Source organism: Mandrillus leucophaeus, unplaced genomic scaffold (assembly GCF_000951045.1).
Source record: "Mandrillus leucophaeus isolate KB7577 unplaced genomic scaffold, Mleu.le_1.0 Scaffold631, whole genome shotgun sequence".
Classification (NCBI taxonomy): domain Eukaryota; kingdom Metazoa; phylum Chordata; class Mammalia; order Primates; family Cercopithecidae; genus Mandrillus; species Mandrillus leucophaeus.
Window position 1 is genome coordinate 76,636 of NW_012106820.1, and position 27,808 is coordinate 104,443.

General features: G+C 45.4%; 1 protein-coding gene across 1 annotated transcript in view; it reads left to right on the top strand.

The window, feature by feature from the left end:
* Window positions 1–210: 210 nt before the first annotated feature.
* Window positions 211–27,808, top strand: part of FAN1 (FANCD2/FANCI-associated nuclease 1) — a 33,968-nt gene continuing 6,370 nt past the window's right edge. The window contains exons 1-13 of the mRNA XM_012000569.1: window positions 211–365; window positions 851–2,236; window positions 4,434–4,574; window positions 6,953–7,154; window positions 10,160–10,393; window positions 14,446–14,577; window positions 16,805–16,913; window positions 18,514–18,633; window positions 21,422–21,586; window positions 22,074–22,224; window positions 24,990–25,093; window positions 25,632–25,826; window positions 26,459–26,587. Coding sequence (XP_011855959.1) covers window positions 1,006–2,236; window positions 4,434–4,574; window positions 6,953–7,154; window positions 10,160–10,393; window positions 14,446–14,577; window positions 16,805–16,913; window positions 18,514–18,633; window positions 21,422–21,586; window positions 22,074–22,224; window positions 24,990–25,093; window positions 25,632–25,826; window positions 26,459–26,587 — 2,913 coding nt within the window. The 5' untranslated portion in view covers window positions 211–365; window positions 851–1,005. The remainder of the gene's footprint in view (window positions 366–850; window positions 2,237–4,433; window positions 4,575–6,952; window positions 7,155–10,159; window positions 10,394–14,445; window positions 14,578–16,804; window positions 16,914–18,513; window positions 18,634–21,421; window positions 21,587–22,073; window positions 22,225–24,989; window positions 25,094–25,631; window positions 25,827–26,458; window positions 26,588–27,808) is intronic.

The following is a 27,808-nucleotide window of genomic DNA, read 5'->3' on the forward strand; positions in this document are numbered from 1 at the left end:
AGGCGTGCGGGGACGCACAGGCGCCTGCCTCTGCGGGTGGGAAAGGAAGGAGGTGGCTGGGTTTCCGCTCCAAGGCTCAGCCCGCCTCGGCCACCTACGGTATGGGAGCCTTTAAACGTGGAAAGGAAAGGAGATCGATCACTCGAGCCTCCACTTGCCAAGCCTGTGGAAGCGAGACGCGGGGATCGGCTGGGAATGTCTGGAAGCGCCGGCGCGCGGAGCCAGGTGGGAGGTGCGCGGTGGCCGCGCGGGGATCTTGGGCGACAGGGCACCGAGGGAAGGAGGACGCGAGGGAAGGAGGACGCGAGGGCAGCCGGGCGCGAGGGAGCAGGGAGGGTGGCTCGGGCTCAGTCGCGTGGTCCCAGGTGCGCGGCCTTGGCCCTGCAGCGCCCACCGTGCTGGCCGGGGCCTCGGCTCCGCAGCAGAGGCCGGCGGTGGTGGCAGACGGCGCGGGCGCAGCTACCCGGGGCTGGGGCGTTTCATCTGCGCGGGCCTGTGGGGCAGGCATCACCCTGGGCCACGCGCTGATATTCTCCATCACACTCAGAAAAAGTTACTCATACGGTGGTCTTATAAAGGGTCTGAAGTGGTCAAATTGTCCCTTTTTAGAAACGGATAGTTTTAGGTCTTAAAGATGTCCTAGAGATTAGCCTTACAAGCCCGGCTATGTCATTTTATGGTAAGGTACCCTAAGATCGCGTACAGAGCTTGTCGGAGGGGTTTGGGCTTCTGTCTCACGCTCAGGGTTGTCTCTTCATTCCAGGAGACCTTGCTCTTCCACGTTTCAGAGTTCATTTTTCCCCTTGTTGAATTCATAGAAGTGTTTTAATTCATATGTTTCTTCTTGTAGGAAGAAGAAATTGTCTAGACGAATAACATGAGGTCACATAGAATCCCACTTTTGGTGATTGCAAGTCAAGAAAGTAAAAGTAAACCATTGCTATCTTTCACCGTAAATATCCTGTGTTTTATTGCTCAGAACATCCAGTTTTTCTAATACTCGTGATGTCAGAAGGGAAACCTCCTGACAAAAAAAGGCCTCGTAGAAGCTTATCAATCAGCAAGAATAAGAAAAAAGCATCTAATTCTATTGTTTCGTGTTTTAACAATGCACCACCTGCTAAACTTGCCTGCCCCGTTTGCAGTAAAATGGTGCCCAGATATGACTTAAACCGGCACCTTGATGAAATGTGTGCTAACAATGACTTCGTTCAAGTGGATCCAGGACAGGTGGGCTTCATAAATTCAAATGTGTCTACAGTAGATTTAACCAGTGTTACCTTAGAAGATGTAACACCAAAGAAGTCACCACCACCAAAGAGAAATTTAACCCCTGGTCAAAGCGATTCAGCAAAAATGGACGTAAAGCAGAAGACCAGTCCCTACTTTAAAAGTAAGGATGGTGTGGTGTGCAAAAATCAAGATACGCTGAGAAATCGTAGTGTGAAAGTCATTTGTTTGGGAAGCCTAGCATCTAAATTGTCCAGAAAATACGTAAAGGCTAAAAAACCAATAGATAAGGATGAAGAATTTGCCGGTTCTAGTCCACAGAGTTCCAGATCCACAGTTGTTAAGAGCCGGGTTGATAACTCTTCAGAAATTGAGGACGAGGATCAAATGTTGGAGAACAGTTCTCAAAAAGAAAACGTGTTTGTATGTGATTCTCTGAAGGAAGAGTGTATTCCCGAACATATGATAAGGGGAAGTAAAATAATGGAAGCCGAAAACCAAAAGGCTACCCAGGAATGTGAGAAATCAGCCCTCAGCCCTGGCTTCTCAGATAATGCAATCATGTTATTTTCAGCAGATTTCACTCTTGGGAATACATTAAAGTCTACTTCAGAAGACAGTCTTGTAAAGCAAGAGTGTATCAAAGGAGTGGTTGAAAAACGTGAAGCATGTCGTGAAGAAGTAAAAATGACTGTTGCTTCAGAAGCTACAATGCAGCTGTCAGATTCAGAGGCAAAATCTCATAGTTGTGCAGATGATGCTTCTGCACGGAGTAACATCCGAGAACCTCCTTTGCAGGATAACAGTTGCTTAAACAATGATATCCCTTGCAGCATTCCTTTGGAGCAGGGGTCAAGCTGCAATGGTCCTGGTCAAACAACTGGTCATCCTTACTACCTTCGGAGTTTCCTTGTGGTGCTGAAAACCGTACTTGAGAATGAAGATGATATGATGCTCTTTGACGAACAGGAGAAGGGAATCGTAACTCAATTTTATCAGTTATCAGGTATCTTACGCATGTGTTTGTTTTCAAGTGTTCATTCCTCTTTTGCTGCTCTGATTGGGGCATGGTGTGATGGGCAGTAATCTAGTGACCGCAAGGAGTCACTGTGGTGTTGTGAGTACCCTGTGGGAGTGTTGATGGCAGTCGGAGCATACTCGAAGGTTTTATTGAGAGGGATGCATGGAAAAGAGACAGGATTTTGTCCCAGGTGATGTTTACTCCTGCTGAACTTTGGTTACATTGGAAGCAGCTGTTTTTCGTTTATAGGTACATTTGTTAGTTATAAAACCACCTTTTCCAGCTTAAGAAAACAATACAATGTGACTGAGAAAAGCAGAGTTTGCACTTTGAGTGTGTAATCAGGCTTCCCATTAGGTTGTTTTGTTGTTCCTCAAAGATGAAAGTAGAATAAAATACAATACAGGAAAAAACAAACTAACCTGAGGCATGTTTTCTTTCTCCCAACATTTTAGATTCATGGACTGTGCCTTTTAAAGACAGGGTGTGGAGGAAATGGAAACTTTCAAGCTGAAATTGGTGCATTACAAATATTAGTCTATGCCTCAAGTCCTTGGCAGCCAGGGGTGGCTCCAAGCCAGTAGTGCAGGTTTGTAGTAAAAGCCACCCTTGTGTCCTTACAGTGTTATTCAGAGGGCCATGATGGCTCTGTGGAACCATGTCCCTGAGGGCAGGAAAAAACTTACGTGATGGTCTCACTGTCCTTTAGTAAAATGCAGCCATGTGTGACTCCTCAGTAGATAAAAAAAGAGAAGAATCCTAAACATTACTATTAATGTTTAAGAGAAGGATTTTTGTTTTAAATTCGCACAGTGGAATTATGGTATTCCTTGTGTTACTTTTTAACAATAATTCTCTGGGCACAGCTGTGTGTAGTATCCACTTGCATCTCTACTTCTGCTGTTCTTACCAGAAGATGGACATAATAGCACATCGGCTTTTCTATCCAAACTAGTCACAGATCTTTGGTTGGGTGCTGATTGCATTCCTGTGAGTATTTCAGTGATTGGTGGTTCTGTGCTTCCAAGTAATTGAGAAATAGGAACAGTTTTCCTAGTGTAAGTCCTGCATATGCATGTGTCTTGCACTCAATGGAGAATCATGTACAATCTGTTGGTGTGTAGAAATAATTACTGCTAATTGTTTTTGCCTTTTTATTTTTTTATTTTTAAGTTCTTTTAGAGACAGGGTTCCTGTCTGTCACCCAGGCTGGAGTGCAGTGGTGTAATCATAGCTCACTGTGACCTTGAACTCTTGGTCTCAAGCGAACCTCCTGCCTCAGCCTCCCAAAGCACTGGGATTACAAGCATGAGCCATAGGCTGGGCGTGGTGGCTCACTCCTGTAATCCCAGCACTTTGGGAGGCTGAGGTGGGTAGATGGCCAGAGGTCAGGAGTTCGAGACTAGCCTGACCAACATGGTGAAACCCTGTCTCTACTAAAAATACAAAAATTAGCCGGGCATGGTGGCGGGCACCTGTAATCCCAGCTATTTGGGAAGTTGATACAGGAGAATTGCTTGAACCTGGGAGGCAGAAGTTGCAGTGAGCTGAGACTGCACCATTGCACTCCAGCCTGGGCAACAAGAGCAAAACTCCATCTCAAAAACAAAGAAACAAACAAACAAAAAAACCACCAGCATGAGCCATCATGACAGGTCAATTTTGCTTTTTTAAAGAAGAAAGGAAAATAAATGTTGGAAATTTTCAAAATACAATTAAACCATTTTAGAGTTGGCCGAAATTTAAAGATAATCTGGGTAATAGGGAGATTGAAACCAAACAGGTTAATTAGGAAGCTTGGTCAAGATTGCTGGGTTAGAGATGACGGCCCTACTGAAGCTAGACATTTTTTTTGGAAAATTATTTCAGATTATTTTCAATTAAATCAGAATAATGCATATTAAGCTAAGAGTGGAGAACAAAATAAGAATTCTGGTTAGGGCTTTTCTGAGGGAGTAGAAATGTTGATGGCTAGAAAAGGGGGAACTTGATTTTAGAAGTTTTAAAATGACCAATAATTGTTACCAAATTTTTAAATGTACTTTCAAAATGGTTTATACCATAAAATGATGGCCTTATACATGTGGTAAGTGTATGTGTATTTCTAAATAGTACATTTACTCACCTTAGGTTTAAAAGGTAAATGTAGTGATTTTCAACATTTTTCTTAACTTTATTGCAGTTACTGGTCAGAAGTTATATGTAAGGCTCTTTCAACGTAAATTAAGCTGGATTAAGATGACTAAATTAGAATATGAAGAGATTGCCTCAGACTTAACACCTGTGATTGAAGAATTGAAGAATGCAGGCTTTCTACAGACAGGTATGACTAGTAGAAGGAAATGTGAAATGAAAATATGATCTGAAGAACTGAGCTTCTGCAGAATGGTGGCAGTATTATGGTGCCCTCCCCTGGGTGGTGCCTGGTAACTTGCTATTTTTTAATTGAATTTTTAATCTTAGGATAACAAATTATTCATGTAATGCTAAAGCCATTCTTAGCCTGAGTTAAGAATACTAGAATAATGAAAGGTGGTCTGCTGCTGTTTTCCTGACTGTGGCAGGTTTAGAACGAAAGTCACCTAGAGATAGACATGGGTGTGTGCCACGGAAGAAATACATCCTGGCCGGGCACAGTGGCTCATGCCTGTAATCCCAGCACTTTGGGAGGCCGAAGCAGGTGGATCACGTGAGGTTGGGAGTTCGAGACCAGCCTGACCAACATAGAGAAACTCCGTCTCTACTAAAAATACAAAATTAGCCAGGTGTGGTGGCACATGCCTGTAATCCCAGCTGCTTGGGAGGCTGCGGCAGGAGAATCACTTGAACCTGGGAGGCGAGTTCAAGTTGTGGTGAGCCGAGATTGCACCATTGCACTCCAGCCCGGGCAACCAGAGTGAAACGCCGTCTCAAAAAAAAAAAAAAAAAAAAAAAAAAATACATCCCTTCTTGGCACTCTTGTTCCAGCAAGAACTTGACTCATCTTAGTCAGAGTCCTCATCTTTATGATAGAATAAAGCTGGTTGTTTGAAACCAGTATTGCCTCGGAGTACTTCATCTGCCCCCCACCCCGTTCACACACATACAGCTCTTCGATTATGCTGATTGCCTGAAGCATTGTCGAATTGCTTTAAGCCTATGTGAACACTAAGGAGAGTCTGTCTTCTGCAGTGATACCCTTCGTTGTCTTGTCAGTAGCATTCATTAAGTACCTACCCATGTACTGGGTACAAAATTGTACTGTATTAGGAAAGGGAAATGTGAGCCTTCGGTTCAAGTTGCTGACATTTTAGACCAAAATAAGCAAATCAGCCAGATGGTTTCTTTGGGGCAGAGTTTGTTGTGGGGAGCAGTAAGTGGGATGAAGCGAAGTGAGCAGGAAGTGTGTTAGGATGATTGTTAGGGTGGGGCCGTATGGGGTGGGATGGGGAAAGTTGCGGGAGAGGCATAAAAGCTCAGTGAAGGAGCTTGGATGTGAACGGTTAGTGGTGGGACACAGGACCCTCTGCACAGCAGCGCTTCCCACACATCAGTGCCAGCACGGTCACGTGGGGACTTGATACTGAGTCCCCACCCAACTTGAAAAATGTGCAGATTCCATAAATTCATATGTCTGACAGGCATGCCAAGTGACTGCTGTGGGTGAGCCTTGACTTACCTTCAAATGAGTAACAAAACCAGGATTCTGGTGGCTCACTGTGGCACTCAGTCAAGTGCAAGTCCCACCCATGCTCCAGCCCTGTGGGGCCTGGCTCTGGCTGTCACTCTCGCTCTCTGCCACGGCCACCCAGCCCTCAGTGTTCTTCACCAGCATGAGCGCATTCCTGTGTCAGAGCCTTGCACTTTCCCCTCCACCCAGGTCAGTTTCTACCATGTGGCCACGTGGCAGAGTCCTCCTTTCCTTCACCTCTGCGTGGTGTCGCCTCGTCAGAGGTTTGCCTGACTGTACAGTGTGAAATAGAGCCAGCCTCCTGCCAGCTTCGGTTTGCCTCCCCAAGTTGTGTTTTTCTTTAGAGCGGTTATTACCGCCTGATAAATATGCCTATTCATTGAATTATTATGCTGGGAAGCTAGCTCCTGTGGATGGGATTTCTTTCACTGTAGCATGCCCAGGACCTTAGAACATCACCAGGCAGACAGTGTACACCCAATAAATATTTACTGAATGGGGGAAGAAGGCACTGCCCTAAACTGTGAAGCCTTGAAGGCAAAGACCAGTGAAGTCTGACTGAGCCGAATTCCTAGGCCAAGGTTGGTGTCGGGGCCCACAGTAGCCAAACAGGCTCACGAATGCCGAGCGGGCAAGAGAGGCTCTTGTGGGAAGAAGAGGGCTGATGCTCAGTTTCTCTGACCTGGTTTGAGAGGTCCCGTTTTGTAGGGGTTTTGTGAAGAGAAAGGCAGGGAGTATATATTCCAAGCAAGTGTTGAGATGCCCAAACCATAATGGCTATCCATGTGTGCCTTTATTTTAGTCACATTTTCCTTTAGATTTTAGTGAGAAATTCTATTATTCGATAACCCTTTTAAAGAGATATGATAGCATTATTAATATGTTAATAATTCCACATTTAATGACTGGTTTGGCCAACTAATTAAAATTTTCTTAGTAGAATTTCATTTTATTTTCATCTAACTAAGGGAAAGTAAGCTAGAAAATAGTAAAATTTTTAAAAACTTTTTTTTTTTTTTTAACCATTTCAGAATCTGAGTTGCAAGAACTCTCTGAAGTGCTTGAGCTCCTTTCTGCTCCTGAACTAAAATCTCTGGCCAAGACCTTCCATTTGGTGAATCCCAATGGACAGAAACAGCAGCTGGTGGACGCCTTTCTCAAATTGGCCAAACAGCGTTCAGTCTGCACTTGGGGCAAGAATAAGCCTGGAATTGGTGCAGTGATTTTAAAAAGGTTTTGTTGGCTATCGTTACAGTAAAAACGTTTAAAATGTTGATAGCACATATTAACTTACAGTAGATTGTATACTTGGTTTAACTGTAATTGTATATTTCAGTTGCAATTAGATTGAGAAGGCCGGAAAAGTCTTAATTGCAATAGCCTGGATTCTTTCTTGGGTTATTATTCAAAATTTTTGTCATAACACTGTGTTAATTTCCATGACCAAGAAAAATCGGAAGGCAGTGGGGCCTTTGGTAAATTCTATTATTTTATTTTCCGAGAAAAATACAGTGTTAAGTGATTCTTACAGGATTTTAGGCTAAACTATTAAGTCAAATTTTTATTTTAGTAAAGTTTTTGTTTACTAAGCGAAGTATAATCAGGGAGTCTTAATGTGCAAGTTTTCATGAGTGTAAACATAACAGTTTACCAAACACTGTGAGTGGCTTCTTTTGTCCTTGAGAAGCCCTTGACCTGTTTCATTTCAAAATTACAAAAACTTTTAGAATTGATTTTTTTTGCCCATGTTATTTATATAATCAAACTATATCAACTTTAGTCTGGGAGTTCACTACTCTGGAGTCACTGAGGATGAAATGAGAGGATGCTTTTGAAAAACACTTTAAAATGATGTTGTTATTTATTTTCTATGTTTATTTTGTATATTTCAGTTGTTATGAGCCCATCCTTGTTGGGGAGGTGCTATAAATACTAATCTTTAATGAAACATAGGTATAATAAGGCAGACATTATTAAGAAAAACGTCAATACAACACTTCAAAAAAGCTTGTATTACAGATTTTTAAAAAGTACTTTAATAAATCACATATTTGTAATTAATTGACTTGAGAAGTATAGAATCCTCATCTGTGTGGTATGTTAAATGTCTTCTAAGTCCTTTCCTTATCTAATTGTATTTCTTAAGTATTTGATGTTAACCTTATATGTAACATTTTATAGGCAAGTAAACGTTAAAATTAGCAGCTCTCTGGCTGGGCACAGTGGCTCACACCTGTAATCCCAGCACTTTGGGAGGCCGAGGCAGGTGAATCACAAGATCAGGAGTTCAAGACCAGCCTGGCCAATATGGTGAAACCCTGTCTCTATTAAAAATACAAAAATTAGCCTGGCATGGTGGCACGTGGCTATAATCCCAGCTACCTGGGGGGCTGAGGCAGGAGACTTGCCTGACCTGGGAGGTAGAGGTTGCAGTGAGCTGAGATCGCGCCACTGCATTCCAGCCTGGGTGACAGAGCGAGACTCCATCTTAAAAAAAAAAAAAAAAATTAGCAACTGTTTCTTGGTATATACACTTAGCATAGAACAGCTAAAATAAATGAGATGAACGTATTTTATCACTGACTTTGGACTTGTAGGAAAATAGAATCCTCAAGGCTGTTTTAGTTCTAGTAAAAACCACTGTCCTTTAAGGTTGTCCTTTATTTTTTCATTCTGATGTAAAGCCCAGCAGTGGAATTTCAGGGCAGTTGCCTGGTGCTCTTACTCTGCTATTATAATGAAGACAGGAAAAGGCACATTATTACAGAAAAAGGCACATTATTTATGCTTTTTTAATCCTTGCAGGAGTCATTGCTTAGTTTTCTGCGTTTAATGCTTCCTTTTCCAGGCTGGAGGCTGTGTCCACTGGGGGCGTCCCTGGGACTCTGCGTGGAGGTGGATGAAATGGGTACTTTGGGGCAGTCTGTAGATGAGTGGCTCTCAGTTCAGTGGTGGTGTAATAGGAATCCCACCTCTTCCCCCTCAACTCCGTGATGGTGGCACTTCTCTCTCCCACACCCTCAGGGATGCAGTGCTGCTTTTGATTTAGTAGCTTCTGCACCAGGAGGGTGTGACATCTTTCATTAGGCCAGTGGTTCTCAACTGGGGGCATCTGGCATCATCTGGAGACATTTTTGGTTGTCAGTACTGGAGGTGATGAAGCTAATGGCATCTAGTGAATAGAGGCCAGGGACAGGACACTGCAGAGCATCCTATAATTTACAGGACAGCCCCTGACAACAAAGAATTATCTAGCCTAAATGTCAATAGTGCTGACGCTGAAAAACCCTGCTATTGATGGTGTCTAAGCTGCTAGAGTCAGAGGGCCCACATGGTCCTGGGTTTAATTTAGACCTCCAAGCCCACCTTGCAGACATTCAGAATGGAACTGAATTCACTCCAGTGTCATCCTAGAATAGAGATGCTGCTGGACCATTCTGTACACTAGAGCAGGGGTCTGCAGCCCCAGGCCAGGGACAGATAATTATCCATTGCCTGTTAGGAACTGGGCCACACAGCAGAAGGTGAGCAGTGTGCCAGACAGCATGACCACCTGAGCTTTGCCTCCTGTCAGGAACGCGAACCCGATTGTGAACTGTGCATGTGAGGGATCTAGGCTGCGCATTCCTTATGAGAATCTATTGCCTGATGATCTGAAGTGGAACAGTTTCATCCCGAAATACCTCCCCCAACCCCAGTCCATGGAAAAATTCTCTTCCATGAAACCACTCCTTGGTGCCAAAAGCGTTGCTGACTGCTGCACTAGAGAACAGCACCAAACTGTGGTGTATACATTTGCACCACATCTTGGTACACAAAATCCGATGTTTTACCCAGAGCCTTTGATAATGACATTTTAAAGAAATACCATTATTTAATCTAAATCATCACTTGAGTAAAAAATTGAGAATTGCTTCATGTTGACTAGGTGATACTTTTCTGAAAGATTTCCTGGTATGTGAAGCACTCATGACCAGGGTAAACCTCATCCTACTGTGTGGCCGAGGAAGGAAGCACTTGTATGGAGTCAAACCATGTGTGGAACCATTTGGAGATGTACATTCATTTACTCCTGTGTATCCCTGGGTGAGCTCTCAGTCCCAGAGCAGTTAAGTAATGCTCCAGTGTTTAAAATAGTGAATGTCATTTCTCTTTATTTTAGATGAAAATAATTTGTAAAATCTGACATCCAAATGCTTAAAAAGCTAAAAGTTGTTTCTGCATTGTACATTTTTCAGAGCCAAAGCCTTGGCTGGACAGTCAATACGAATCTGTAAAGGCCCCAGGGCTGTGTTTTCCCGGATCTTGCTATTGTTTTCGTTGACCGACTCCATGGAGGATGAAGACGCTGCTTGTGGAGGTCAGGGACAGCTTTCAACGGTCCTGTTGGTCAACCTTGGCCGAATGGAGTTTCCTACTTACACCATCAATCGGAAAACCCAAATCTTCCAAGACAGAGATGATCTTATCAGGTAAGATGATGTTAGCTCACTATAATATCTATATGTGTATTTCACAATATAGTAAAAGGTTTTATTATTTTTTTCCAGCCAAAATAGAAACATTTGGACATAAGTCCACAGCCAAAACAGTTTTTAATCACTTTTTGCCCCACTTATACACATTTCTATGACTATAGGGAAAATGTAGAAGTGTGCTGAGATTATGGTTGCCAAAACCCAAGGAATTTTGAATTAGAACTACACAAACTTTCTCTGGTTTATGTTTCCAAGTACCTTTGGAAGGGAGTATTTTTTGTTTGTTTGTTTGTTTTGATTTAAGACAGGATTTCGCCCAGGCTGGAGTGCGGTGGCATGATCATGGCTCACTGTAGTCTCGACCTCCTGGGCCCAAGTGATCCTCCTACCTCAGCCTCCCAAGTAGCTGGGACCACAGGCACATGCCAGCACACTCAGCTAGTTTTTGTATTTTTTTGGTAGAGATGGGGTTTCACCATGTTGCCCAGGCTGGTCTCAAATTCCTGGACTCAAGCAGTCAGCCCACCTTGGCCTCCCAAAGTGCTGGGATTATAGACATGAGCCACCGCCCTCGGCCTGTATTTTTTGACACAGACATTTTAACAGACTTGGCTTATGAATATGTTGTTGGTATGAACAAGACTGAAGATGAATGTTTTCTTATTAATAACACTTTAGGTAAAGCTATTAATGACTTGTATATCATACATATGATAATTAGATATACAGATGATATTAGAAATTTTCACTAATTTATATTGGCACATGGGTTTAGTGAAAATTTGGTTTGTCCAATAAAAGTAGTTTCTGAACTAAAAGAACTACCATGTGATCCACTAATCCCACTACTGGGTATATACCCAAAGGAAAAGAAATTGGTATATTGAAGAAATATCTGTACTCCTATGTTTATTGCAGTCTATTCACAATAGCCAAGATGTGGAATCAACCTAAGTGTCCATCAGTGGATGAATGGATTAAAACAATGTGGTACATACACACAATGGAGTACTATTGAGCCATAAAAGAGAATGAAATTCTCTCATGGTGGCAACATGGATGAGCTCAGAGGACAGTATGTTATGTGAAATAAGCCAGGCACAGAAAGACAAATACTGCATGTTCTCACTCATATGTGGGAGGTAAAAAAGTGGATCTCACAGAAGTAGAGAGTAGAATAGTGGTTCCCAGAGGCTGGGAAGGATAGAGGGGAGGGGGACAGGGAAAAGTTGGTTAACAGACACAAAAGTGCAGCGAGATAGAAGGAATGAGTTCTTTTGTTCTGTAGCAGTGTAGGATGACTATAACAACAGTTTATTATATATTTTTAAATAGAAGAATGGATTTAGAATATTCCCAACACAAAGAAATGAGAAATGTTTGAGGCAATGCCTGGTATGGCAACACATGCCTATATTTTTAGCCACTCAGGAGGCTGGGGCAGGAGGGTCACTTGAGTCCAGAAATTCAGGACTAGCCCAGGCAATATAATGAGACCCCATCTCTAAAACATTTTTAGAAAAGTTTGAGGTGCTGGATATGCTAATTACCCTAATTTGATCATTATACGTTGCATATATGCATTGAAGTATCATCATACTGTGCCACATAAATATGTGCAATTTTATGTTAATTAAGAATAATAATAGATGCCAGACAAATAATGGGATTACAGTATTGAAAAGCAGGTTTTGAAAAGAAAGAATAGTGTAGGTCTTACAGAAAAAAAATGTGGATTTCCTTAAAAAAAACACCTTTGATAAAAACAATTAATTTGGATTTCCCAAAATGTCACTTTTGATTCTTGATTTGGATTTCTGACTCAAATTTAACCAAAATTGATTCTGATATTTGCTTTTAGGAAAGTCCTTGAAGTGTTTCTAGGAAAGCCATGTGCTTTAAGAAGTAAGTTACTGAAATTTTTGAATCACAGCAGCGTCAGTATAATCTGATTTTGCCCATTTTACCTTAGCTGTCAGGAAGCTCAGTATCTTATTTGTGTTCAACTGGAATAACTTTTTTAGTTAAAATCTCTAATAAGACTATTTCTTCTTACCCTGTTTTCAGTTGTCTCGTATCTTCTTTACCTTTTTTGTTTTTATTGGCTTTATGTTTTTCTGACTTGTGAGAATGTATACGCTGAAGCCAAGTTCCAGTTTCTATACCAATGAACTGTGAACCCACCCCGTGCCTCAGTTTCCTCATCTGTCAAATGGGGAGAATAATAGTATATTTTTATAGACATGGGTGGGGTGAATGGGAAGTGCTTAGAGCCTGGCCTATGAGGAATGCCTACTACATGTTCATTATTATTTTGTCATTATTAATGTTATACCCAAGTTCTATGAGAAAACCACGGTTGACAAGTTTAAAAGGCATCTCATATTCTTTCTAGAAAGTAAGTGTGCTGTAAATAATAAAAATAATGAAAACTCCCTTGGTTAAACAGAGGGCCTTAACATGTAAATGAAACTGGATTTAATTGACTTCTGGAAAGGTAATAGTATACAATATCTGGTAATGTGATACCTGGCCAGGAAACCCTTGTTGTCTACCTCTGTACTTGAGATAATTTATCCTTTTAAAATTTTTCTCATTCATTCAGTACAAATGAGTGTTGAGTACCTATTATGTGACTTGGTTAGGGGTTGTAGCAGTGCACAAGAGGGCCTCAGCCGTCATGGGGCTATGTTTCCCTGGGGAGATAGAAAATAAACAATATTTCAAGTGTGTGAGATAATTGAGTGCTGTGATAATTGAGAGGCAGGCTGGAGAAGTTCTTTATCGACAGAGTGGCCCTGGAGAGGTGACATTTGAAGTGGCACTTGAGGATGAGAATGAGGTAGCCATGTCAGGGTCTGGGTGCCTGTGTCCCGGCCACGAGATAGCATGTGCACAGGCCCTGAGGCAGGAGAGAGCTTGCTGAGTTGGAGGAACTCAGGAGACCCCTGGCTAAGATTGGGGGGGTGGCCAGGACTGGGTTGGTGGCAGCGGCAGTGGAGAGAAGTGAATGTGTGTGAGGCAGTTTGGAAGCAGAAAAGACAAGACTTGATTCTGATGTGGGCGAGAAGGAGAGGAGTGGATCAAGGATGGCTCTGGTATTTTGCCTTGGATGGAGCGCCATCCACTGAGGGGGATTGGTGCTGGAGACGTCAGTGTGTGGGGTGCTCTTCAGCTGTTTGGTTGAAGCTGTCGTGTGTGGCATTGGACTTGCCGTCAGGAGCTCAGGGAATGGGTCCGGCCTGGAAAAAGTCAACATTTTGAGAGTGACTGGGATATGGACAGTGTTTGAAGCCATGGAACTGAATGAGCAGCATATTATAAAAGAATTAGATCTAAAAATTTGTGAGCAAAATTTGACATTTGGAGGCAGTTTCTTTACTCTTACTTTATAGTGTTTGTACATACTGATATTATGTGCTTTAGGCTTTTCTTTTAGATATAAGACCAAAATACAATGAACATGTACTCAAACTGTTAACAGAATTTGCTGGTCAAATGTCTTTGTGTTTTGGTAGCTAAAGGAGCGATGAAAAATTGTCTTTCTTAAGCTAAGTTGTAACATTTCAGCATTGCCATCTCCCAAAGAGCATCCCTTAGTTATTTTGAAATATTCCAGGTAATCCTTTTAGCTTGGGCAGCACCCCTCTGGCTGGCTCTGATTGTAAATGATTAAATCATCAGATCTACATCTGACTGTAATCCTGACGTCGCTTACATGTTTGCTGTCACATTGTTGAATGAGTGAATGGATGAGTGCCAGAATCAGGAAGGATGAGCTGATCCATATCACATTGATAGAATGGAACATGTTATGTAATGATACAGCATAAATGTTTTTATCTTTCCACTTGGGCTTTCTGTATCAGTTCTGGGCCACTCCAGTGATGTAGTTAAGAGAAATTATTACTAGAATAAAATTTAAGTGGCCCTCATATTTTAAAAAACACACTTCTGCCTTTCAGAGTGAGATCTAGTGGCTAGGATGTGGTCATTCTATGGGAATGCTTATTCTTATTTGGAACTTGGATGGCATTTTCCTCCAGATATGCAGCAGCCACGCACATGCTGAGTGACATTTCTTCCGCAATGGCCAACGGGAACTGGGAAGAAGCTAAGGAGCTCGCTCAGTGTGCAAAAAGGGATTGGAACAGACTGAAAAACCACCCTTCTCTGAGGTGAGAGTTTTTCTAGGTGCCTGCCAAAATTTATACATTGACCAGGTTGTTCCAAACACTTACAGTAGCTTTCTTCATGAAGAATATACTCCTTTTGCTCTGTGGTTAAACCAGCTGTGGAATTGAATTTTGTACCCGCTTTGCCTAGAGTGAAAGTGCTGTGTGCCATAGAAGGAAATGTCTGAAGGTTTAAAGTGAATTTGATATAACTCAGATCCCTGGGCAACACACATGCCAACCCCATACTTGGCTTGTCGCATGCCATCTGTAGGGGTGTTGGCCTCCCTGAGTACTGGTGAGCTGAACTGAAACGTGAGGGAAGCCAGCAGCAGGACGAATGTGGGAAGCATGGTAGGCGTGTTCTTCTGAAGGACATTGAAGTAGGTGTTACAAACTCTGCAAAAGACAGCTCAAGCGAACTTCAGAGTTCCAGGCACACAGCACATGATCTTTTATCTTGTTTGAAAATGGTAAACATCTTCAATATTTAAGACATTTTTTCCTTTGTTGTTACATAGTGATGAGAAAAATTAGTATTTTCAGATGCCACTTTCAAAAAATCATTTAGGATATACAGTTGACCCTTGAATAACGCAGGGGTTGGGGTACCGACCCCTCAGACAGTCAAGAATATGTAACATTTGACTTCCGCACTACTTAATTAATAGCTTACTGTTGACTGGAAGCCCTACCGATTACATAGTCAGTTAACACACATTGGATATGTTACACGTATTATATGCTGTATTCTTATAATGAAGTAAGCTAGGGAAAAGAATGTGTTATTAAAAAAATCATAAGGGGGCCAGCACGGTGGCTCACACCTATAATCCCAGCACTCTGGGAGACTGAGGCGGGTGGATCACCTGAGGTCAGGAGTTCGAGACCAGCCGGACCAACATAGAGAAACCTCGTCTCTACTAAAAATACAAAATTAGCCGGGCCCGGTGGCACCTGCCTGTAATCTCAGCTACTCAGGAGGCTGAGGCTGGAGAATCGCTTGAACCCAGGAGGTAGAGGTTGTGGTGAGATCACGCCTTTGCACTCCAGTCTGGGCAACGAGCAAAACTCTGTCTCAAAATAAATAAATAAATAAAATAAATAAAAAATAAGGGGCTGGGCGTGGTGGCTCATGCCTGTAATCCCAGCACTTTGGGAGGCTGAGGTGGGTCAGGAGTTCGAGACTAGCCTGGCCAACATGGTGAAACCTCGTCTCTACTAAAAATACAAAAATTAGCTGGGTGTTGTGGCAGGTGCCTGTAATCCCAGCTACTCAGAAGGCTCAGGCAGGAGAATCACATGAACTTGGGAGACAGAGGTTGCAGTGAGCCGAGATCGCGCCACCGCACTTCAGCCTGGGTGACAGAGCGAGACTCCATCTCAAAAAAAAAAAAAATCCTAAGGAAGGGAAAACATATTCACTGTTCATTAAGTGGAAGTGGATCATCATGAAGGCCTTTATCCTTGTTGATTTCACATTGAGCAGGCTGCAGAGGAGGAGGAAGAGGAGGGGTTGGTCCTGCTGCCTCAGGGGTGGCAGAGGCAGAAGAAAATCTGCATGTAAGTGGAGCCATGCAGTTTAAACCCATGTTGTCCAGGGGTCAACTGTGTATTTATAAAGAAATAATATTGACTTAAAAATCACAGGAAGTTAGATTACTATAAACAGAGGTTGATAAACTTCTGTAAAAGGTCACATAGTGAATATTTTAGGCTTTGCAGGCCGTATGGTCTCTGTGGCACCAAATTTACTCTGCTGTTGTCGCGCAAAAGCAGCCACAAGAAGTATGTATGCAAATGAATGAGCCTGGCTGTGTTCCAGTTAACTTCATTTGTGGACATCGGATTGGGGTTTCCATATAATTTTCGTCTACCAAAGTGTATTATTCTCTTGGATTTATTTTAACAATTTAAAAACGTAAAAATCATTCTTAGTTTGCAGGACGTAGAAAATCAGGTGGCAGGCCCTGGGTTTGGCTGTGGGCCGGAGTTCACTGACCCTGGTTTAGAATGACTAGTTCTCATCTTCCTCCACTGTCTGAGTGACCTAGGACGTGGCAGCTGGCTGTGAGAATGTAGGTTTGTGGTATAGAAAATTGTACACAACTGAAAGTTATTTAGAATGTATCTTTTTAAAAGATAGGAATTCAGTCTTTGTCACTTCTTATTATTGTCTTATAACAAATTAACCAAATTATTAAACTCCTGGTATATGTCTTCATTTTAGATGCCACGAAGATTTGCCACTCTTTCTGCGGTGTTTTACTGTTGGGTGGATTTATACAAGGATTTTGTCTCTGTTTGTGGAAATACTGCAGAGACTTCACATGTATGAGGTTAGAGCACAGGTCCCTGTCCCCCTCCCCTCCCCCGTGCCCCATTACTAAGTTGACGGCGTTAAGCACGTAAGGGACAGCTGTCGGGATCAGCATTTTCTACTTATTTGGTTAGCACACAGTAATATAGGGGAGACATATTTGTTTTGTTTTGTCTTTTTGAGACAGGGTCTCACTCTTCACCTAGGCTGGGGTGCAGTGGCACGATTCAGCTTACTGCAGCCTCTACCTCCCGGGCTCAAGTGATCCTCCTGCCTCAGCCTCCTGATCTGCTGGGACTACAGGCGTGCACCACCATGCCTACCTTATTTTTGTATTTTTAGTAGAGGTGAGGTTTCACCATGTTGCTCAGGCTGATCTCCAACTCCTGGGCTCCAGTGATTTGCCCACCTTGACCTCTGATGCTTTGAAGTGGGGGGCCTGAAGTGTTGGGATTACAGAGGTGAGCCACTGTGCCTGGCCAACGAGGGCATATTTAATGTAGGCAGCCCGCTGTCTCTTGGATTAGTATAGAGAAGAAGGTGAAGACGGACAGCTGTTCTGTTTGCCTGTGTGTTGATGAATCTGTGTCCCAGGATGGCCTGGGGGTGGCGGCCAGCATCCTGGAGGGTGCCCCACAGGTCTGCAGCCTGAGCCTGAGTCTCTTTCAGAACTCCATGTGAGACTTGGGAGGTCCCAGAAATCTCTGAGGGAGAAATCTCCCGTTTCCTTACTCTTCCCTGTCAGCTCTCATGGATTGTCTGGAGAGAATTTATAATCACAAATCAGAAATCTGTCATATCCTTATACTAAACTTTGTGAAATTGCTAGATTTCACTTATGTTGTGTTTGATATTTCTATATTGAAAATGTTATCTCCAGACCAGGCATGGTCAAAAATATACGTATGAAAAACAAGAAGAAAAGAAAATGGGATCTTACAAAGAGGATGTGCGAAGCTGGGTTCTTGGCGTGTGGTCTGTGCATCCCGGGGATCGATGGGTGGGCTTTGGGGAAATCTGTGAATCTCAAACTTGCATGTGTACGGGGGTTTACGCATTTTTTTGGGGTAAATCATTCCATATTGCAAAGACGTCCATGAGCCACAGAAGATGAACAAACAGAATGACCGAACAGTCTGTACATAATCTAAGACCAGAGAGTCTCCCTGTTGAGTTGAAGTGTTTGTATGAGGACACCCCTAATTCCTTTCCTGCCCACCCCAAATCCCTCTTGCAGTTGGTCCTGTGACCTGCCGTGTTCCCAGAAGTATGTGGGTTTGCCAGCTGTGACCAGTGGTCAGCTGCCTGGAGCTTGACTCCGTGTGACTCTGCACTGGTTGACTGGTTTGCAGAGAACATTCTGCAGCACTCACAGATGTCTGTACCCCAGTGCCAGCCGGCAGGGACCCGGTGAAAAGTAAGGATGCCTCAGGGAACTCACACCCGCTCCAGAAGGCACCTCAAAGTCCCTGTCCTGTCAGTTCCGGGTCCTTGGCCTCACTGTAGAACGGAAAGATACGCATTATAAATAGGCTTTACCAATCCTATGGGCTTGTAAATGTCATTACAGCTGGATTTTTTGTGAATCTAACGAGCTTTCTTTGTTATTGTTGCAATAGGAAGCCGTCAGAGAACTTGAAAGCCTTTTGTCTCAGAGAATTTACTGTCCTGACAGCAGAGGCCGATGGTGGGATCGACTGGCCCTGAACTTACACCAGCACTTGAAGCGCCTGGAACCGGTACTCAGTAATGAAACACACCTGAAACGCCTTTTCATTTTGGAATCAGCTTTTAAAATATGGCAAACTTAAATGCCTTAAAATCTTACAACATGTATTTCTTTCGTTAACATTCTTCTTTTGTCTGTGTTCTCCCAACCCCAAAACGCCAGGGATGCCAGCGCAGCCTGGGCACGGAGCCTTCAGCCTGGGCGACGGAAGCTTTTGTCTTCTCTCCGCTGACTGGCGAGATGGGCCGGCTGTGGACTCTGTGCTGGGATTTAGGAATCAGGATCTAGGAATTAAGGGAGACGGAGAGTCAGACGACTCAGCCGTCAGCAAGTGCCTTCAAGGAAGGCGTTTGTTTTGGAAATGGTGACTTTGTTCATTTGTGGCACAGGGTCTCCAGGTCTCCAGGTAGAAAGATTGGCGAGAAATCGTTCCTTTCCTTGTCTTACTGCAGGTCCTTTATGCGTGACTCTGTGCTTCTGTGAGGTGTTTGGCTCTGCCATTGGGAAGCGCTGTTTGACCTTGAGCAGGCACCAGTGCTCCCTGTGGTGGCGACCTTGGGGGCACTTGGAAGCGCAGGGATTCTGTGGCCACTGCAGGCAGGCAGTGTGAGGCCGCAGAGCCTGTGCCTCTGGGCTAGGCAGCAACAGTGGTTCTTTGTGTGGCCGCCAGCAGGCCCCACCCTGTCTCTCTTCCAGCCTTGCATTTGAGTTGAATGGAGGGGACTGTGCCTCTGGGAGCTTTTGATTTTTTCAGTGGCCCATTAAGTGAATCGGGGTGATGTAGAGGTGGAAAAAAATGACCACGGGATAGGAAATATGACATCTTGTTTTTATTGCCGTAAACTGAAAAAGTGCCTTGTTACCTAAAGTATCAGGGAAAGAGCCAGTAAAGCTATTTCCTCTCATGGAGGAGGGCGTGGGGCTTCCTTACCACTCGGTGTTTACTGAGGCTGAAATAGCAAGAGAAAGCATCTGGTAGCCCAGAACCAAATACAGAAGGAGAAAGCTTGTGTTTGTCACCTTTCTTTCAATGAAATAAAAGTTCAAGAGAGTGCAGATTTCCCCTCCGTTCACAGTTCTGCTAGGGGGTAGACAAGCCACTGAGCTTATTTTTGAGATTTGAGCTAAGCCTGGTTCCTCCTAACCTGTTCCCAGAGGTCTTACTGGTCACACTCACAACTCTTGTTATTTCATTAGTGTTCTTTCATCTTTACCTCAGTCTCCAAGGAAGGGATCTCCTCGCTGAGTGCTTGTTCCTGCAAAGTGCCCTGCAGCCAGCCCAGGCCTGGCCAGGGCAGAGGTGGAGCCAGCTGGGCCCTCCCTCTCCGAGGCCAGGCTGCCGCTGCCCGGCACCGTCTTCTGCCAGCGAACAGGGTGCCCTTCAGAGTCTCATTCTCCCATCTTCATTCCTTTCAGCCACCCAACTCCGGATGGCTTGAGCCTTCACTGATTTTCAATTTCTTGGTTTTTATTTTTTCTTTCACTTTTTATGTTTCTATCGTGGTAAAATAAATTTAACATCCCTAAAATTTGGCATTTTAGCCATTTTTAGGTGTACAGTTCAGTGGCATTCATGGTACTCAAAACGTGTGACCACTGCCTCTCCACTGATCACTCCAGATACACTGCAGCCATTAGGCTACTACGCCCCGCTTTCCCTTCCCCCAGCCCTGGTGACCTGTCATCTACTTTTTGTGTCTGTGACTGTGCCGTTCATTTCATTCATTTCATTGAAGTGGAATCCTACGATATTTGTGGTTTTGCGTCTGGCGTATTTTGCTCAGCATCATGTTTCTGAGCTTCACCCGCATCGTGGCACGTGTCAGGCCTCCGTTCCTTTTCCAGGCCCAACACACTTCCACTGTAGCATCTGATACCACATTTTCCTAGCCACTCATCGGTCGATGGACGCTGGGTACCTTCCACCTTTTCAGCCATTTTTAAGAGTGCTGCAGGAACCTCTTTCAGACCCTGCTTTCAGTTCCTTCGGGAATACCTGAGCGTGGAATTGCTGGGTCCTGTGGTGATTCTGTGTTGAGCTTTTTGAGGAGTGGCGGAACTGTTTTTCACAGTGTTTACACCGGTTTCACATTCCCACCAGCAATGTGTGAGGGTTCCGGTTTCTCTACCTCTTTGCCAGCACTTACTTTCCATGTTTCTAATTATAGCCATCCTAGTAAGTGTGAAGTGGTATCTCCTTGTGGCTTTCTGTATTTGTTTGTTGATTTGTCCAACTCTGAATCGCCTTGGGAAATACTTGTAACTCCTCCAAACCTTTGGCTCCTGTCCCTGTAAATAAGGAATCCAAAGCAGCTCCATGGTGCCTGACTGCATATGAGATTCACCTGGGGCTTTGATGTGCCCCCACTCCCTGCCCCTCCACGGCTGGGCTCCTGCTCTGGAGGTTCTCATTGTGTGGATCCGGGGTGGGACACATGTTTTCCTGCAAAGCTGCCTAGGTGATGTCCTGAGAACCACTGAGCCAAGTTTTCCTGTAAAGTCAGGCATCCCTGAAGTTCGCACCCTTTGTGAGGGGCGGCTGCTGGGATCCGCAGTCCACCTGGATTACAGCCCAGTCACGCTCCAGCACGTTGACTGTGAAGGCTCTGGTTGTCGGATGCATTGAAAGCGTCAAAATAAGATCTAAGGAAACAGCCTAAATCTCTAGAGGTGCTGTTTGCTTATTTGCTAATCAGCAAAATTCAGTAATAAACAGTGGGCTTTTCTGTCAAACTAAATGGGTGGAAGCTGCCGTGGGGTTTTCTAGGAGCCTGATGTGTGACCATGTTCTCTGCCAGACTATCAAGTGCATCACAGAGGGGCTGGCGGATCCGGAAGTCAGAACGGGACACCGCCTTTCACTCTATCAGCGAGCCGTGCGCCTGCGGGAGTCTCCGAGCTGTAAAAAGTTCAGGCGCCTCTTCCAGCAGCTCCCAGAAATGGCTGTGCAAGATGTGAAACACGTGAGGAAAGAGCCTTTGGGTGCTTCGGACTTGGGCGTGTGTGCCTGGTTTTTCTGGAGCACAAGCAACCTAAGAGCTGTTTTGAGTGTGTGTTTTCTGTTAGACTCGAATCATCTAAAACTCGTTCTGGACGGCTGCGTGGCCACTGCTCCCAGTCTCCCCGTCGCCCTCCTCCCTGAGGAGACTTGGCTGCTGGGTGTCACACCCTGGGTTGAGTGACAGATCTCCTGAATGGGGCCTCTCAGCATCTGCCAGTTTCATTTACTCGTTGGGGGCCTGTAGAGCAGCTCTGGTGGTTGAGGCTCTCCCAGGGCCGGCCAGCGAGCTCTCGCATCCCCGCAGGTGTGCGTGTGTGAGCCCCACGCTGTGTGCTCTGCTAGTGACTGGTTTTGTGGTTAGGGAGGTCAGTCCTTGGGATGCTAGAGGCAGGTTTTCAGGGACTTTTGCTGACCTGAGGCTGACAGACGTTCTTCTGCTGCTGTTTCAGGTGACCATCACGGGCAGGCTGTGCCCGCAGCGTGGAATGGGCAAGTCTGTGTTTGTGATGGAGGCCGGGGAGGCCGCTGACCCCACCACGGTCCTGTGCTCCGTGGAGGAGCTGGCACTGGCTCATTACAGACGCAGCGGCTTTGACCAGGGTAACTGAGCAGGCTTCCTCTCGTGGCACCCGGCCCTGGGTGGATGAGCAGCAGCACTGGATGGGCTGTCAGCGGCCCTGGGTGGATGAGCAGCAGCACTGGATGGGCTGTCAGCGGCCCTGGGTGGATGAGCAGCGGCACTGGATGGGCTGTCAGCGGCCCTGGGTGGATGAGCAGCAGCACTGGATGGGCTGTCAGCGGCCCTGGGTGGATGAGCAGCAGCACTGGATGGGCTGTCAGCGGTGGGCTGCGGTCCTCTCTCCGTCCTCTGTTCACAGTGGAAGATGCTGTGGGCTGGGGATGTCTTCTTCCCATTCTTCCCCTTATCAATGATAGGGAGTAGGTCAGGGGTAGTTGTCCCACAGGGCCTGGCTCTGATCTTTTTTTCTTTTATAAAAACTTCTTGTTATGGAAGATACTGCACAAGCTTTTGTACAGAAGTCAGGGGGGCGGGGGGGCAGTGTGCTCAACCCCACGGCCCACCCAGTTCCATTCAGTCTTCCTTCTGTTGTCTCCTGCCCCTTCCCCTGGGATTTTAGAAGCTGGCCCCAGATACCCTCTCAGGGGCCCTGCGGCCCATGCTAGTAGCTTCTGGGAACAGCCACTGAGCCTTCCGCCCTTTGCGTCTGGCAGGACTCTCCCTGTGCCCGGGCTGTAGGGTTACCAGTGTTAAAAACACTGGTATTTTCAAATGTGTGAAAATCAGGACATGATTTCAGTATTCCCTGAGTGTTCAGAAGATTAACAAGTACTATAGAAAGACAACTACAAGATAGGAGTTTACAAAGCCCAGGTTCTTTCTGATGAGTGTTGAGATTCATCTACATAATATCTTTATTACTTACAGGGAAGGGTGATGCTATTGGGGAAGACTTGCAAATGCCAGTGAAGAGAGAGAGACACAGTAGGCCTGAAACGGTTAGAAATAGAAGAATAGAATGCCCGTTCAAGGCCCCAAGAGACATGGAAACTGGACACTTGCTGGAGGAGGAAGCAGGCTGGGACGTGGGAGCGCTGAAATGCTTGCAGTTGAGCCATGAGCCTGAAAAACACACGATTCCTTTCCCAGAGTAGAAACTATTTTTCCCTGATTAAAATCAATGCAGTGAAACTGAGCTGAACTCTGGCCACCAGGCTTTATGCCACAGGGAATTTTGTGTCAGAGCGATCTCAACCTCTTCCGGGAGGTGATTTCTGAATTACTCAGAAGGACTGCATCAAAAATGATTTCACTTATAACACAAACGCACAGCAGGGACCACTTAGGAGTTAAGGAACGAACCAGGCACGGTAGCTTACACTTGTAATCCCAGCACTTTGAGAGGCTGAGGCAGGAGGATCACTTGAACTCTGAAGATGGAGGTGGGAGGATCTCTTGACCTCTGGAGGTCAAGGCTGCAGTGATCCCAGACTGCCACTCCACTCCAGCCTGGGTGACAGAGTGGGACCCTGTCTCAAAACAAAACAAAACAAACAAAAAGGAGTTCAGAAATGATCTGGCCTCTCTATTCCTGCCTGATCATCAGTGTATTCAGCAGGACGGAAGGCTGACTGGAAATCAGGTCCCAGCTCCACTCCTGGCTGGGAAAGAGCATGAAGTGTTCTAGGAAGAAAAGTCCTCCTGGGAGACTTGGCAACAGCCAGGAGCCCTGAGTGAACCGCTGTCCTTTTGAATCCCTGAGACGGGCTGCAGGGATTAGGAGCTAGAACTGAGGAAGACAGGACAGAGCAGCACAGCCTCAGAAGTGCAGGACAGAGGTGACCCCGGCAGGCATGACAGGCTGTGGCTGCCTGCTCTCTGCTCTCACAGCACCCCGACCCCGCTCACTGTGGTCTGGTGCAGATGGATTGGGGCCTGTACATGTCCAGGTGGGACCAGCCAGAGGAGCTTCGCTGCCAGTACTGGCATGTCAGGATGAGGCTCTGGTGGTCAGCACCTCCTCTGGCCAGTGGTCCTGTGGGGAGAGGCATCCATGCGGCCTCCTCCCTTGTCGGGTGTGCTGATTTGCAGAGAAGCATGGGCTTGGAGGGCAGCTGGATGAGCTGGGGCTTGCTCAGGGACACGGGTCTGTGTGCTGTGCCAAGGCTGAGCCCTTCATCCCACACCAGATCTTGTCTCTGTGACCTCAGCACCTGACTTCTGTCTCTCAAGTCATCTCCCAGTCAGTAAAACATTTAGGTGACACGATGAGGGGGACTGAAGTGGGTGGTCTTTAAGGCCAGAGGTCTCTGTAAAAGCCTTGACTATTGGAAGCACTGGGCTAGGGCAGTGTAGCGAACGGGGGACGAGGTGCATCAGAGCAGCACCTGCTGAGGCCAAGAATGGAGGTGGCTGCTGCCGGCCTCCTGGGAGGTCCCCTCAGGGAAGCAGTTCTTCAGGGGTGGCCAGGGATCTCCTGCGCCAGGGCCTGCATGGGGATTCAGTGTCAGCCCAGCCCTGCTAAGTCCCAGCCTTCGGAGCCTGAGGAGGGTATCTGCTTATTTTTCTTTTAAACATGTTTCTTAGATTATTCACTAAAGTTTGAGAACCACTGCTTTGTGACTTTGAAATGTTCATTTGAATTTTTCTATGATTATTAAGATTTTTGCCTTTAAGGCTCTGTATATATACTGTATAAAATGAGCTGGGAATGGCATAAAAACAGGATTTGCTTCTGAATCTGAAATATTTCTATTATTTTCTTGAAATTGAGTGTGCAGTAGGTTATGGTGGTGTTTTGGAAGAGACAGATAAGACATTTTTTTTTTCGTGTGTGTGACCTTAGGGATTCATGGTGAAGGGTCCACCTTCAGCACCCTGTGTGGCCTCCTCCTGTGGGACATCATCTTCATGGATGGGATTCCGGATGTCTTCAGAAATGCCTGTCAGGTACTCAGTGCCCCTGCCCCACGAGGAGGTCCTGCACACATCCGTGGCTCACGCCCCTGGACACCGTGTGTCCACAGCCAGCAGAAACCATCTCTGTTACGGTCCTTTGGGCCATCCACAGGTCAAGGTGATAACTTATTTTTAAAATCTGATTAATAGACTTTAAGATGTACATATATGAAGTTTTAAACTTTAGCTTCCACCTTACATTTAGACCTTTGGTATAAAGTAGCGTCAGCGTCAGCCCTCCCAAGCACCTGCCGTGTCGCAGGCACTGTTGTAAGGATCTCACAGACATGGGCACATCTGCCTGCTCAGAGGTCCACCCAGCTCAGCGAAAAGCTGTTTTTGCAAATTATTGTTCTAAAAAACAAGTTTAGTAAATTGTTTTATATCAATTAACTTTGACTTGTCTTTTGAGAGAGAGAATGTATCAGTTGGTTGGCCGGTTTCCAAGTTTCGTAGGCACTGACGAGTCCTCTGGTGAACACAGCTCTCTGCAGGCACAGTGTGACAGCTTGCTTTCCCTGTGACACAGGCGTTCCCCCTGGACTTGTGCACAGACAGCTTCTTCGCAAGCAGACGCCCAGCCCTCGAGGCCAGGCTGCAGCTGATTCATGATGCCCCCGCGGAGAGCCTGCGGGCCTGGGTGGCAGCCACGTGGCAGGAGCAGGAAGGCAGAGTGGCTTCCCTTGTCAGCTGGGATCGCTTCACGTCTCTTCAGCAAGCTCAGGTAATGGTTCACCTGCATGGCAGGATTTACTCAGAAAGTAACGCCGCCCCAGTGCTGTCTTTTCAGCAACTTTATCAAAACACACACACGTGTGTATATGTAAATATGTGCATGTGTGTGCATATATACATATATATATATATATATATGAGAATACCCTATCCCCCCGGCCCCGATGCCACTGTTAGTGATGGAAGCATACGAGGGTGTTAGAAAAGCCCCAGCTATGCCTTTGCCACCCCTGAGTTGACAGCTTTCTTTGGCCTGCCCCGTGGCTGAGGCAGGGAGGCTACCTCCCGTGTTCCTTCAACTGCTGTGCTCTGTGAGGCCGTGCTGTCATGTTCCTGAGTGCATCCTCCACATCCCTTTTCCTCAGCGCTCCCCAGCATGGCCACACTGGCAGAAGCCTGGAAACTGACCACAGGTGGACCAGTCTCCCACCACTTGCCAGTGGGATTCCAGCCATGGCTCTGCGGCTCCAGTACAAGCAGCAGAACAGTGCTTGGTGGGCCTGGGGTCCATGTGCACTGAATTACATACAGACTGAGCTTTTCTCCGTCTCGTGATCCCTGTAGCCTATTTCCATTCTCTGTCACAAGGGAAGTGGCTAACTGTCCCTGTTTTGTGTTCAGGATCTTGTCTCCTGCCTGGGGGGCCCTGTGCTCAGTGGTGTGTGCAGGCGCCTGGCTGCTGACTTCCGGCACTGCCGAGGGGGCCTTCCCGACCTGGTGGTGTGGAACTCCCAGAGCCATCGCTTTAAGGTCAGTGGAGCCAGAATGGAAAGTCCTGTTGGTGACCTTATTCGCAAATGAATCAGAGGCCACAAAGGGGCATTTCTTGAGTGGCTGTTGGCAAGACTGAATTCCTTGAGAACTTTTGGGCCGAGGGCCTGGGTTCCTGTGGTCCTCTCCCCTGCGACTGGCTTCATCAGAGCAGGCGGGTGAGAGGAGCCCCAGGGTGTGAGCAAGATAGAGCTCCATCTCTTATGACTTGATGTGGAAGTGAGGTTCCCTCACTCCTGCTGTATTCTGTGGTTAGGAACGAGTCTCTAGTCCAGCTGACACTCAGAGGGAGGGGGTCACACAGGGTGTGGACGCCAGGAGCTATTTGAGAAGCTTACTGATAATTGTGCATTTTAAAATGACTTAAAGAATATAATGGATTGATTGTAACTCAAAGGATAAATGCTTGAGGGGATAGATACCCCATTCCCCTTGACGTGCTTAGTTCACATTGCATGCCTGTATCAAAACATCTCATGTACCCCATAAATATGTACCCAGAAACATTTTTTTAATGAACACTTCCTTGAATGCTGTCCACTAGCCCAGCCCTGCTGCCCCTCGCTGGTGATTTCTCATTATTGAGTTTTGAGATGAAAAAATTACATATTCTGGATACAAGTCCTTTATCAGTTACATTTCATCCCAGTCTATGGCTTTTCATTTTCTTAATAGTGTCTTTGGAAGAGCAGAGATTTTAAAGTTTGACAAAATCCAACTTATTTGTTCTCTAGTGGATCATGCTTTTGGTGTCAGATGTCAGAAATACTTGCCTAACCCAAGGTCACAAAGAGTTTCTCCTTTGTTTTCTTCCAGAAGCGTTACAGTTTTAGGTTTCACATTTAGTTTTATGAACATTTGAGGCACTGTTTGTATACAGTGTGGGGCATGGACTGGGCTTCATTTGTGGCGCGGGATGTCCACTTGTTCCCGCTCCATGTGTCCAGAAGACCATGCTGCTCCCACTGAATTGCCTCTGTATCGTCAAAAATCTAACCCATATATATGTGCGTCTGTTTCTGGACACTCTTCAGTTCCACTGATCTGTTTGTCTGTATTTCTTGATTATTGTAGCTTTCGATAAATCTCGGAGTCAGGTAGTTTAAGTCCTCTAATGACTTGTTTTTCAGAGTTGTTTTGGCTCTCTTGCATTTTTATTTGAATTATAAAATCAAAATTTTTTTTTTTTTTTTTTTTTTT